Below are 12,832 nucleotides of genomic sequence, written 5' to 3'. Positions count from 1 at the left end.
TTTTGTTTGTCTGATTGCCATATAAATATGCATCAACAGAGAATCCCACATTAGATGCATATTAAACATGTAGTTCATTTAGTTCACTGATTCTAGTTGAAATGTGATTTTATGTGAAAATTTTTTACTGTAATAAAAAAATTAATGTGACTATTTCTGAAAATTTTTTACTGTAATAAAACTCAAATTGATAAAATAAATGAACCTTAGTGTGAACGCTCAAATTGCAATTTTACTTGATCAGGATTTGTTCTATTGGATCCTTCTTTTTTTCTTCCCTCAAAAAATGCCTTGATTATATCTGAATAATTCTTCTATCATTAATCCTAGCCGTCAAATAAAAAAAGAGCTTCTCCTTCCAGCCAGTTGAATGAAGAAAAAAAAAAATCCATGCAAATCCATAAGCACTTTTATCTAGCGCAAAATTACTAATCCAGGATTCCCAAATTGGTTTTACTAGAAGTCAGAGACAGACAATATTCGACATACATCGCGATCACAATTCATTGACATTAGTTTCACACTCAAGTAACATCCACAAACATTACAGTTAAATAAATCAAAATACATACGACACTAGAAAAATACGGCTCAGGGATTCTTCCTGAATGGATGGCGTTCATTGGAGGGGCAGTCTGTCTTAGAAGGGGTACTGTATAGAAGATCGTTGATTTTCGAATACATCAGAATCGATGAAGGGTCGCCGCCACCGCCCCCGCTGCTTTGCGATGCCCGCGAGCTCTCTTGAAGCTTGATCTTCTCAAACAGATACTGCTTCTCAGCTTCAGCCTCACTCAGACGCTGTTTGAGGTAACTGCTAGCATATTCTTCCTCTGATTTGTCCGACTTTGCAAGAGCAATCCTTTGGAGCCTCTCAGCCTCGCGCTTTGCCTCGTTTGCCTTGAGCTGGAACATATCAGCTTCAGCATGTTTAAGCCTTACAATTTTCTCTAGCTCTTCAACTTGTAGCTTCTTTTTTTGCATCTCCAGCTTCAGGTCCGACACTTCCTTGGCCTTGTCCTGGAGTTCACGGTCACAAGCCTCAATGGCCAAACGCGCTTTCTTGTACATTCTCATCTTCTCATCAGCTACCATTTCCATCTTCCTTATGGCCTCCTGCACCACTTCGGCAATTCGATTGCAAGCTTCCCGAGGTGCTATCAACCGTCCACCCTCTCCATTTTCCAGGCTCTTTGGGGAGTCCACCTCAAGCTCTACATTAAAGACATTAATTTAATAAGAAGAAACGAATATTTGTTTCCACAAATGCAGCACCCATGCACACCAAACTCAAAAAATAAAAACAAAAACAAAAACAAAAAAGGCTATACAAGTAGAATATGAAAAACTAACAAAGCTAGATATCATAAATAAACACCATTAACGCAAGAAGTGCTTCATTACGCGTCTTTCACTCCCTTACTCGGTTTATTTGTACATTTTGTGCATTGTTTTCACAATTCATACCAAGTCTACTACTTTTTATCTGACACTTCAATATGCTTATTCCTTAAAATCCACGCTAATTTGGAAACATGTCTAACGGCAAACCATAAATCCCACATGAAGTCAGGCCATCTAAAGACCATTGGATTAATGGTATTGACAGCATAATGCGTGGGGGACAATAAAAGCTATACTGAAATATAGGAAAAATACTCTTTTAGTGGCTACATAGTTAGTTGAGACAATAACAACACACCACGCAGCAGATTCAATCAACCGCATAGAGGAAAAACACAAGTCAGCATGTGGGGAGACTAATATAGACTTTGATATAGGAAAAAATTTTATTGGAAGATCCAGGGAGTCTTTCATGTGGAATAAATAGTTCAAAAATAATGTGTACCTTGGAAAAATGCCAATATTGCTCGGCAAGCCGCTGTTGACTCTAAAAGACCACTCTTCAGTTTTTCTTTCAGATCCTCACACTTCCAGAAAAGTTTCTGCCCTCTGGGGTCCTCACTACCATGAAATATTCTACTCACAAAGTCGAGTTCTCTCATCAGAGCATCCCGCTCCCAAGCAGGTGCACAGTGTTGGAAGACATCTTTTACCCAACCAAGCAGCTCTGATGTCCGATTACAAGCTCGGCACCGGAAAAGCATTTCAGTTGGGCCTGTTCCACTTTTAACAGGACCCATACATATTTGTCCATCACGAATAGCGCAGTCCGTGTGGGTCCAATGAGAACACAAATCACAACCAACCCAGCGACAAGTATTCACTTCGAAATCAAACTTGTTGCAAATTACACACATGCAAAGATTGCAAAAGCCATTTCTGTTGGAGCAAATCTCACAAGTACAATCATCAGCTGGGAGCTGGTTTTGGCACGCTATGTTTCTGCATCTTTTATAAACAAAAATTTCAATGAGGGAGGTCTGAGACAGACTGACGTTTGGATGCAAGAATGCCAGAATCCCAGTGTTTATTGCAACCAGGATTTCAAGCTGTACCCTGTGTGCTCTAATCAATGTCTTAGCTGTTAAATCAGTCTTACTCTGAACAAGCCTCTGCAAAATAAAAAATTCCTCCCGATGCTGTGAACCACCATTCCCATCAAGGATAACTCGGAGGCTGTTCTTTACTTCTTCCAGAAACTCGTCAGGGAGACGATGCATCTTTTCGGAGATAATTTCAACCCTTTCTCTTGCTATGTCCCTAAGAGATATCTTATCGGCACTAGAAACGCGGCGAACAACTGACTGCTCAGGGCAATCATTGTCCGCTTTTCCATTTTCCATCTTCTTTGCCATGGCAGCATCGGCAGTAGGCCAAGTGTCACGGGAACTAGCACTCTCAGTAGGGGACTCACGAATGTGATCAGAGTTTGATCTGGGTTCCTCAGGGGATAGTCGAGCATCAGAAGAAACAAGCGACAGAGAGGTTTGCAATCCCCCAGCGCGTGGCTGCTGTCTTGGGGGCAGCATTTTCGATGATGGCTGGTGGTGGATATCAGAGCCAGATGATGTACCCATAAGCCAGTTATGCTATTCCGAAACTACATCAAAAAAACATTGTGAAAGGTAAGTACAACTATTATCAATAACATCTGAACTTTTTTCTTTTAAGAGAGGAAATTCAATGCACGCCAAAATGCATATCGAGTAGTAGACCATGTAAACACCAGCTCCCACGCACCGAGCACGAAGAAAATATGCATAAACGTGCATTAAAAGAAAGTCATAGAAATTAACATACTGAGATCACATCAGACACATAAGAGCAGATGACAAATCAGCTCCATTTAACAAAAGTCAACACAACGCATAAACTTTAGCTTCCAGTCTCCTACCGTTTCTATTAAACACGGTACAAATTTGCATCAAATTCACCGTTTCTCCAAACAAACAATTCCGAAATGAATAAATGAAAATAGTAAACAAAAGAGAGCCATTCATAGAAAGATCCATCTCTCCATTAGTTAACTCATAATCATGTCCATGTCAAAATTACAGCTCAAAGAATTTTATAAAGACTAATCCGATGAACCTAGGCCAGCATAACGACATAAAGTCAACTATGAGTAATAGGCACAAAAAGATAAAAGACGGAAACGAAAAAACCACAAGAAATTTGCAACAAACAAAGTAAAGCTGCAAAAAAGATAATCAAACACAGCTCGAACCAGCAGATCTCAAAGCTGAAAAGGCAAGTCTCAACCAGCTCATTGGTCAGAAAATCTAGCAACTTGTTTGGTTACCGAGAAAATACAAACCCAAACTTTCGATTCTCAAAATTCTCAACATATAAAACCCTCAAGGGCACAAAAACAACTTTCACTCGCCGCGGTCAAGCTCTATTTTACCAAATTTGAAACCAAATCAGTAAAGACAACGAAACTAAAAGAATCACCAAACAATTTCCGCCGTTTTCTCACCAACCAAACAGAAACCAGAAAAGAAAAAAAAAAAAAAAACAAGAAAGAGAGAGAACTAACTCACCAGAGGAGTAGATCGATTCAAAGGAACAAAAAATGGAATTTCAAAATCTAATACAGATATATATGGGAACTTATGTTTATTTTGTTGTCTTTTGCTGATACTATTCCTATTTTGCCCTTGGAACACGGGACCGAAGAGTTTACCTGCAAAACCCCTCAAACGGTTAAAGTCCACCGTAGTCGTGACTCCGTGTGCCGCCACCTACATTTTCAAAGCGCCAGGTCACCGGCTGAGCCGGTCATGGTCGTGGGCGCTTAGCGGGTCAAGGTGGTCATTTGCCAGGCGTTTTACTTTTGACTTTTAGACGTTTTCTTTTCTTTGCTACTATTTTTTTTTTCTTTTTCTTTTTCTTTTTCTTTTTTTTTTTTGAAAAAAAAAACTTGTAAGCGTCTACGCGCCGCTTTAGGAGGACTTTTCCGAGACGTTTCTGAAAAAAAAAACCTAGCAAAACGCATGTTTCGTTTAGTTCGTTGATTTGAGATTTTAATTTGAGTTACGATATAATTTTATATGTGAGTTTTTTATTATAATAAAAAGGTTAAATGTGATTATTTTTTAAAACTTTTTACTATAACAAAATTTAAATTTTAAACTCAAATTGATGAAATAAACGGGACTACAATTTTTACTGATCATGTTAAAAAATTAACAAAATGTTTAAAATGTTTTACAAATAATAAAAGAAAACTTATTGTAATAATATAATCTAATCTAACACTAAAGCTCTTTTTTCTCATGTTGTCACGTGACTAACACCTCTTCTACTATTTTTTTTCCTTCTTACTTTTTTAATCTGTATTTGACCTTTTTTTTTTTTTTGCTTACTTTTACTCCTTTTCTTTTCTTTTTTTTCCCCCCCTTTTTTTTTTTTTTTTTTTTTTTTTTTTCCCCCCCTTTTTTTTTTTTTTTTTTTTTTTTTACCTATTTGCTTTTTAGTTTCTTCCCAAATGCTCTCCGCTTCTAAGCATTTTAAATTTTTTTATTAAAAACTAGTTATGCAATTCTTAAAATTAAGAACTTAGCTAATTAAAAGCCGAAACAAAGGTAAAATTTCGGCATATAAGTGAGTAGCTTTTCTTAAGATTACTTTATAATAGTATTTCTAGCTACATATGAGGAGGCTTTCGGAAATTCATTGAATTGGTGAAAGTATATGCATCATTTTTTCTTTTTGGGTAAATAGAGCGAGTTTGATCTCAAAGAAAAAGTCACCTTAACTATTCCTTTCTAAGATTAATTTTTTTTCCGCCGAATTTTTCAGTTTAGATTTGAATCCAACTTATGGATTCAAACACTGATAATTCTTCTTTTTTATAACTTATAAATGGACTTAATAATTTTTTGAACAGTTTTTTGGGTCGGAAATTATATGAAAGACCATTCATATAATATTTATCTCAAAAATCCTTACATGTGTTTTCTTTTCATAATTTGAACCACAATTAAATTTCTGTCTTTTTACTACATTATTTCTTCTTACAAAAATTAAAATTTATATTCAAACAAATGAAAAGAACGAACAGAAGAACGGATCATAAACCTATCAATTGTGGGAGATCTCGTGTTAAGCCTTTTGCAGCATTGAAAATATCAATAATTACCTGAAAAAAAAAAAAAGACGCAGATGCGGAAGTTGGAAGGCTTTTAAAAAAACAAAATTTTAAAAATTATTAGCTGGTAAAAGCGAGAATATAGATTATAAAATAGAAAAAATGAGTTGGTCTTGGTCAAGCTACTCTAAAAATACCAGCCAAGCCAACAATTCTGTTCTACTACAATCAACCACGACTTGGAACGACGGAAAGAACAAAAATGCAACCACGACTTGGAAGATATTTTCCGGTGCTCCTCATTTCTGACCACCAGCCTCAACTGGTTCAACCACCTCGGCTTCTAATGTTCCGAGCTTGCCTGGATTCGCTTCGGGAGGCGGGACATCTGCGGGGGTTGACCATTTCCAAGAAAGAGCAACACCCATCATCTCATATATCTTCCCACCAAGTTGTGCTGGATTTTCAGGCTGCATCAACAAGAGATATTATATTATATCTTAGTAGACCGAAAAAGGAAAGAGGAGAAAAAGAGGATCCAAAGAGAGAAACACATTAATGTGGCAACAAAAACAAACTGCATCCAACAATGTTAATTTCTATGACTCCTAGACGCAAAACAGCAGTAAAAGTAGAGAGAAAGATGGTTACTCACAGTGTAGCCGCTAGAAACCAAAGCCGCGTCGTACAAGAGATCAATAGCTCTCAGAGCATCTTCATCATCGGGGCTACTCTTGAATGCAGCCTGAAATTGAAAGTCAAAAATATCAGCAAACATACTGTAGGCATCACAAAATATTTATAAAAACATCGGTCTCTTCTGTCCACCGTACATTCAAGTTTTTAATGATTGGGTGTTCAGGATTAATCTCAAACACCCTTCTGCCTCTCATATACTCCAAGCTAGCGGTATCACCAACAGTTTGCGACTTCATCAGCCTGCAAGAATATTAATTAGACTCTGAAGACTGAACATAACGTATAATCTCTTCAAAGTGACATCTAACATCAGCAATAGGAGGGTGCGTACCTTTCCATGTTGGCCGACCAACCAAACCTCCCAGATACAAGAACACAAGGCGATGAGCTCAGACGATTTGAGATTTGAACACTGGCAACTTTATCTCCCAAACGTTTCTTGATCCAATCACAGGTTTGACCAAATTCTTGCTTCATCTCCTTTTCTTTTTCTTCATTCTTATCCCCTGGAGAAGTTTCAATTCATTCAAGTTATATCATCTATAACAACTAATCAACTATAAATGAAGCAAGACCAACATCTGACACGACTTCCGTCAGGAACTGAAACTATCAAGTTGAGGTTTCAATAAACTAACCTAAATCTAAGTCTTCCTTACTAATGTCAACGAAATTCTTTTCCTTGTATGATTTTAGGTTCTGGATGGCGACCTCATCAATAGGATCAACCAAGAACAACACCTGCAAACGATTAAATCATGAGATATGCACGAGTCCACATCAAAATAAGAATACAAACTACGAACACGAGAAAACTATTTATAGGTGAAAGCCTACTTCAAGATCCTTTTCAAGAAGTTTCTCGAGGAAAGGTGTGCTCTTCGCACTTGTCACACTATCAGAGGCAATGTAATAGATGTCCTTCTGCTCAGGTTTCATGTTTTCAACATACTCATCCAAACTGATCATCTCTTCATCACTTTGGGAAGAGAAAAATCTAAGTAGTGGAGCAATACGTTTGTGGTTTTCACGATCTTCAATGCAACCCAATTTCAAATATTTGCCAAAATTGTCCCAGAACTTCTCATAATCCTGTGAGAAAAAGAAGGGGTGAGTTGCAAGGACACGGGAAAAGCAACAATGTCTTGATAGAGAAGCAACTTGAGGAATATAAATAGAAATTAAACGAGGAAGAGACAATTTGCTACAAGACTACGCTTGTAACTGAATCACCAGATATTTTGAATCCAGACAGATAATTAGAGAATAATGCAGGGAAGAAGATTAACAAATCGAGAAAAATGCCACACATGATAACTCAAAAGTTCATTTGAACAATTTGTTCCCAAAAATAATAAATGCAAAGGCAGGAACCAAGATATAAGAAACAAAGACATACTTCTTTGTTCTCACTCAATGATATTCCCAGAATCATGTCAAAGGCCTTCCGCACCAAGCGCTTCCTCATAATTCGCACCTTCAAGTAGAAAGGAGAATACAAGTTTAACAAAAGAGCTATGTACGTAAATAACACGAAAATTGACACGCTGTAGATTGATTGATTAGGGAGAAGATTCTGCTTAATTTACTTACAATACGACTCTCTTGAAGAATTTCACGTGATACATTGAGAGGAAGATCATTCGAGTCGACAACACCTTTGACAAAGCTTAAATATCGTGGGAACTATTAAAAACCAAAATAGAAAGGATAAGCATCAGTTATCTTGTAGTTAAACCATGCATTCCTCCTTATAATGTAGAATACTAAAATAAAAGGGAACCACCATAGCATCTTCCTACCAGTTCTCCATCGAAGTCATCTGAAATGAACACCCTTTTAACATAGAGCCTAATATTTTTCGTCTTTGGGTTGACTATGTCATCCTTTCCCATGGGGGAGACAGCTGGCACATAGAGGATGGACCTGAACTCAACTTCACCCTGTAATACCAAAATCCATACTTTAGAAAGCCAGAACAAAATAGCACCATTAAGCAGCATAACCACACAATTTGTCACACAAATTGAGAGTCGGATACAATGTAATTATTTGCAAATTATCATATATTTTGGGATAGACAAAATGGCATATAGATGGAAAATCAGTAGAGTGGTATTATTACATAGTATACGAAAGAGCATGGCAATTGAAGTAACAGCACTTATCTAAGTACATATAAAATGTATACCTCTGTTGTAAAGTGTGAAGACGCTATTGGATCCAAATACTCATTAAACGTTTTCTTGTAAAATTCATTGTAGTCCTCAGTGGAAACCTCCTTAGGGCTGCGAAGCTGCACATATCAATAACATGATGCCCAAGTATTCCTTGATAGGGTGGCCAAGAAAAAAAAAACAAATTAACATATGTCAAGGCTTACCCATATTGGTTGGGTCTCATTAGTGAGCTCCCAATCCCAGTACCTTTCAACAACAGTCTTGGTTTTCTTCTTCTTCTGTTGCATTTAGTAATACATCAGTTGCAAAAAACAGTGTACTCCCAACTTAGTGCAAAAGGTACAGGTTCACAAAAAGAATACAGTACAAAGAATGAAGTACCTCAGTCTTTTCATCTTGTTCATCCTTTTTGGCGTCAGCTGGATCCTCATCAACCTCAACCTGAAAGAAGGCCAATGATAATGATGCCTAAAAATAGAACAAATTTAAATCTGAAGAGGACTTAAGAGGCAACATAATACCTCCTTGGTATATCCCTTTTCCTGCCATGTGTATATTGGGAAAGAAACAAACTGCGAATAGTTTTTCACAAGCTTCTCAACCCGTTCTGGGTGAGCAAAACCTTTGTCATCACGCTGAAAGCAGATAAAAAGCAAGTAACTAATAACTATAAGTTACTCTGAAGGTAAAGGCACAAGATTCTCAAAGAAAAAAGAGGATGTAGTCTTAGTCACCTTGAGATACAAAGTAAGCCGTGTTCCTCTGGGAATTAGCTTCTCGGGATCTGTCTCTTCCCGAATAGTATAAGAGCTAGAATTGGCCTCTCCTTCCCATACATATTGCTTATCAGACTTTGGGCTCTTTGATGAAACAACAACCTACAAACAAGAAGATGTACCTCACTAAAGGCTAAAACCATTCCTCACAAACTCTTATCCGGAAAAAAAGAAAGAAAGAAAAAAGTTGCATTTTTTGAGTGAAGGACAGACGTACTTTATCAGAAACCAGGAATGCTGAATAGAACCCTACACCAAATTGACCAATTAAATTATTGTCACCAACAGCATCCTTGCTATCCTGTAAAACAATACAATGTTATGAGCACAAATCATAAATATGACATTGATTTTACTGCTTTCAATAATGTATTAGACCTTCAATGCTTTTAAGAACTTTGCAGTTCCACTTTGTGCAATAGTTCCAAGACAGTCGACAAGTTCTTGCCGAGTCATCCCAATGCCAGTATCACTGCAAGGAAAAGAAAGGATTGAAGGGTTTCTTTTCCATGAAAAACATGGACCCAGGTGGTTAGTGAAGTGGGAAAAGCTTACATAATAGTTACAATGCCATTGTCTTTATCAGTTTGGATGCGGATATCAAGATCAACTGCATCCTTCAAAAGTTCTGGCTCCGTAACACTTAGAAAACGCAGCTTGTCCAAGGCATCACTTGCATTACTGTAAAAACATTCATGGACTAAGAGGATCAGATTTCTGCATAAATAAAACTAAGCATTTAAAATGAAACTACTACTTTTTTTTGGAAACATTCAGACTAGGGAAAACAAAGCAACATTTCCCGACTCACTCAAACTTATTCAAAGGTAAAGACATATCACTGACAAAAAATTAACTCACCTAGAAATTTACGGAAAATGTTAGCTTTGTTGTAACTTATGAGGTTAAAGACTTAAGATCTACGAGGCTATACTTTAAATACTGCAGTCTCCTGGTCTTTTGTTCGCTATTCGAATGTCTTGACTAGTAGAAATGTGTTAGGAACCTGATAATTTCCTCAACCAAAAAGCCAAACACTCGCACGCGCGCGCGCGCACACACACACACACAAGCAGCCAACACTAGATTTGATGTAAACAGAGGAGTTTTATTGAATTTCACTTCAACACCAGCTCATACAAACCAAAACCAGCTGGAGAAAATTAAAGAAAGCGAAATGGATAGAATGGATAATTCAAGTACTCCGGGGACTCCTAATTTGGTGGTATTCGAGAGACCACCACTCTCCCTAATCTCAGTTTCCCAAAGCTCTCAAAATCACAGCATAACAAACTCTGCCCCTAGCCAAAACGAAGACAAATCAGCACTAACATAATTTCAGAGAAATTACGTCCAAACCCAACTAATTCCTTTCTCCTCACTTAACCCCTCTTAGCCATTAACTTCCTAAGAACTAGTGTCTAACAAATGTACAAAATGTGTGAGTTCTGGGAGTATCAATTTGATGATGTTTTAAATAACCTACCTGGCTACAATAAACTTCAGTACTGTGAAAAAACTTTAACCAAACAATCTACAAATCATTAAACAATCTCTCATGTCTGTTCCCTCCCTAGGCCTCATTCAAGCCTACAGTTAATAAGTTCCAAATACAACATAACTCTGCAAGCACCACCAGCTCTTAGCATGGTCCACTCAGGCACTGGCAGATTTATTGGATTCTAGCATGGGCCAATGCGCAACATGATATGCGGAAGACAATGTCATGCTGCCCGCCATGCTTAAATAGTCATGGCCGGTTTTGGGCCCTAAAGTACATGTGCAAAAGGAAATGAAAAGTGAAAAACAATATAAAGACAAATGGATCTTTCTCCCAAAAAAAGAACCAACATTTTTTCCTTTTTTTTTCCCCACTTTATGATTTCTTTTATTCCAAGAGGGCCAAGCATATACTGTGGCAAGAGGCATGCCGAATGAGACTTGCCGGTCAAACCAACAAGCTGTGCAGAGCCACCCACTAGTCCTAGCCATATAGCCACAAAAGCAAAGCACACCACAATCTTTGTCCATGCCCGACATAGTCCGACTCAGATGCATTCTGAGCCAGGCATGGGCATAGGGATGCCCTTCAAGCCCGCCTATTCAGACATTTTTGTTTTAAATATCCAGGTATCCCCAGACTCACTTTTGTGAGCCCGAGTTGAAACTGAAACCTTCTGCCAAATCCTATAATCTTTGGAAGGTAGGAAACTCTAACTTTGCCATGTAGACGTCATGAGGCAGTTCAAAATATTCAGACCATTTTACACATCTAAATCTTGCTGAAACCATATAAATCTTGCTGAAACCATATAAATCACTCTACTACTACTACATGAAACAACATAAATCACCTGATGAGCTCTCTCAGAAACACCTCTTTGTTACTATATAAGCTGTTCACAATGAGGTCCAGAAGGCGACTGACCTGCGATGAGAGAAAGGAAATGATTAAAAACTTCACAAACAGTCAAACCATCAAACCTTGAAAGAATATATGAATCAGAAGTTCAACCCACATACCTCTGCTTGGTATTCATAACTCTCAGCTGGTGGTGTGGCTGATGAGTCGGAGGCCGCCGCAGTTGACTCGTATCGGCTTCCGAAAAACAGGCCATTTTTCAAGTTTAATTGAGTTAAAGAATCTGTAATATTGAGCTTCCCAGTAGTTAATACTGAGTAACATCTTAGTTTGTTATCTTTTTCTCGCACCTACACACAACCAAACAGATTGAAACACATCAGATATCCAAAATAAACTATAATCTTAACAAATCCCAAATCCAATTCAAAAAAAAAAAAAAACATTAAACTTGGCTACTAGGTTTGATCAAATAATAAGCTAACTAAACAATTTCCAAACTTTTTCAACAAACCATCACAGATCACTGAAACAAGAAGCAAGTCTTGTCGAATTCTCTCCATTTCAAATATAAGCAAACCATAAATTTCGTAATAAACACAAGAACAAACGAATTAACCGCTCAATGGAAACAAGTAGACATGATAAAAGCCGCGTAATTGGCGAGAGAGTAGAAATGGGGGAGAGGCGCACCGTATCGGGGAGAGGAGAGGAGGAGGAGATTGGAGCCGCGGCGGCGTTCCGATAACGTGCGCCGCCGTGGCGAAGGGCGGCGGAGAGAGAGCGGGTGGAGAGCCTGTGCATGGTGATGGTGGCCTGCAGGGCAGCGAATTCGGAGAGAGGGCTTAAGAGTTGGGAATGATGAAGGAAAGGGGTTTTCGTAGGGTTTTAGTGAGACTGACACTAGGGGTTTGGGAAGCTTCTGGAGATTGCTGGATAATTATTTGTACAAATTTATTTTTGGTTTTTATTAGGACACCCCATTTTATATGCACTATCAGGAATGGACAATCCAAGGACCACAAGCTAAGCACTGCTGATGCGAACGGGAAAGATAGAGTGTTAAAATGAGTTTGGTTGCACCAAATCTTAGCCCGTCTCTAGTGTTTGGAGCAAAAACTTTAGGATGGAATTTATTCCGTTTTTATTTTTTACATTTTTAGAGAAAAAAAAAAAAAAAACGTTTTTAAAACGTCGTTTGGCGTAATAAAGATAAAAAATTAAAATGAAAATAATTTTTTAATTTAGTGTAAAATGAAGTCGTTTTTCATTTTTTATTTTTGTTTTCTCATCTCTCGAGCAAAGAGAGAGAAAATGA

The 12,832-nt window shown here is 37.7% G+C and overlaps 2 protein-coding genes across 2 annotated transcripts; both read right to left on the bottom strand.

The window, feature by feature from the left end:
- Nucleotides 1-415: 415 nt before the first annotated feature.
- Nucleotides 416-4,035, bottom strand: LOC21402934 (OBERON-like protein). The gene is made up of 3 exons (XM_010114487.2): nt 3,948-4,035; nt 1,850-3,004; nt 416-1,214 (listed from the first exon to the last, which is right to left on the bottom strand). The coding sequence occupies exons 2-3, from the start codon at nt 2,979-2,981 to the stop codon at nt 592-594; spliced, it is 1,755 nt and encodes a 584-aa protein (XP_010112789.1). The 5' UTR covers nt 2,982-3,004; nt 3,948-4,035; the 3' UTR covers nt 416-591.
- Nucleotides 4,036-5,617: 1,582 nt separating this feature from the next.
- LOC21402933 (heat shock protein 90-6, mitochondrial) lies at nt 5,618-12,443 on the bottom strand. Its single transcript, XM_010114486.2, has 20 exons — nt 12,208-12,443; nt 11,676-11,864; nt 11,507-11,580; nt 9,708-9,833; nt 9,531-9,624; nt 9,370-9,453; nt 9,111-9,254; nt 8,898-9,011; nt 8,758-8,817; nt 8,580-8,654; nt 8,388-8,492; nt 7,999-8,139; nt 7,790-7,882; nt 7,596-7,673; nt 7,034-7,288; nt 6,835-6,937; nt 6,528-6,702; nt 6,331-6,436; nt 6,153-6,242; nt 5,618-5,967 (listed from the first exon to the last, which is right to left on the bottom strand). The coding sequence occupies exons 1-20, from the start codon at nt 12,316-12,318 to the stop codon at nt 5,797-5,799; spliced, it is 2,388 nt and encodes a 795-aa protein (XP_010112788.1). The 5' UTR covers nt 12,319-12,443; the 3' UTR covers nt 5,618-5,796.
- Nucleotides 12,444-12,832: the final 389 nt, after the last annotated feature.

The sequence above is a fragment of the Morus notabilis genome, unplaced genomic scaffold, assembly GCF_000414095.1.
Source record: "Morus notabilis unplaced genomic scaffold, ASM41409v2 Scaffold24, whole genome shotgun sequence".
Classification (NCBI taxonomy): Eukaryota; Viridiplantae; Streptophyta; class Magnoliopsida; order Rosales; family Moraceae; genus Morus; species Morus notabilis.
The sequence above is the reverse complement of the archived record's forward strand: the minus strand, read 5'-3'. Positions and strand labels throughout refer to the sequence as shown.

Coding starts and splice junctions, on each gene's coding strand:
- LOC21402934 (XM_010114487.2), bottom strand. CDS start 2,981: ATGGGTACATCATCTGGCTCTGATATCCACCACCAGCCATCATCGAAA. Junction 1,215..1,849: donor AATATTGGCATTTTTCCAAG/GTACACATTATT, acceptor TCTTTAATGTAG/AGCTTGAGGTGGACTCCCCA.
- LOC21402933 (XM_010114486.2), bottom strand. CDS start 12,318: ATGCACAGGCTCTCCACCCGCTCTCTCTCCGCCGCCCTTCGCCACGGC. Junction 7,883..7,998: donor ATGACTTCGATGGAGAACTG/GTAGGAAGATGC, acceptor GGTTTTTAATAG/TTCCCACGATATTTAAGCTT. Junction 7,674..7,789: donor TTCTTCAAGAGAGTCGTATT/GTAAGTAAATTA, acceptor TTCTACTTGAAG/GTGCGAATTATGAGGAAGCG.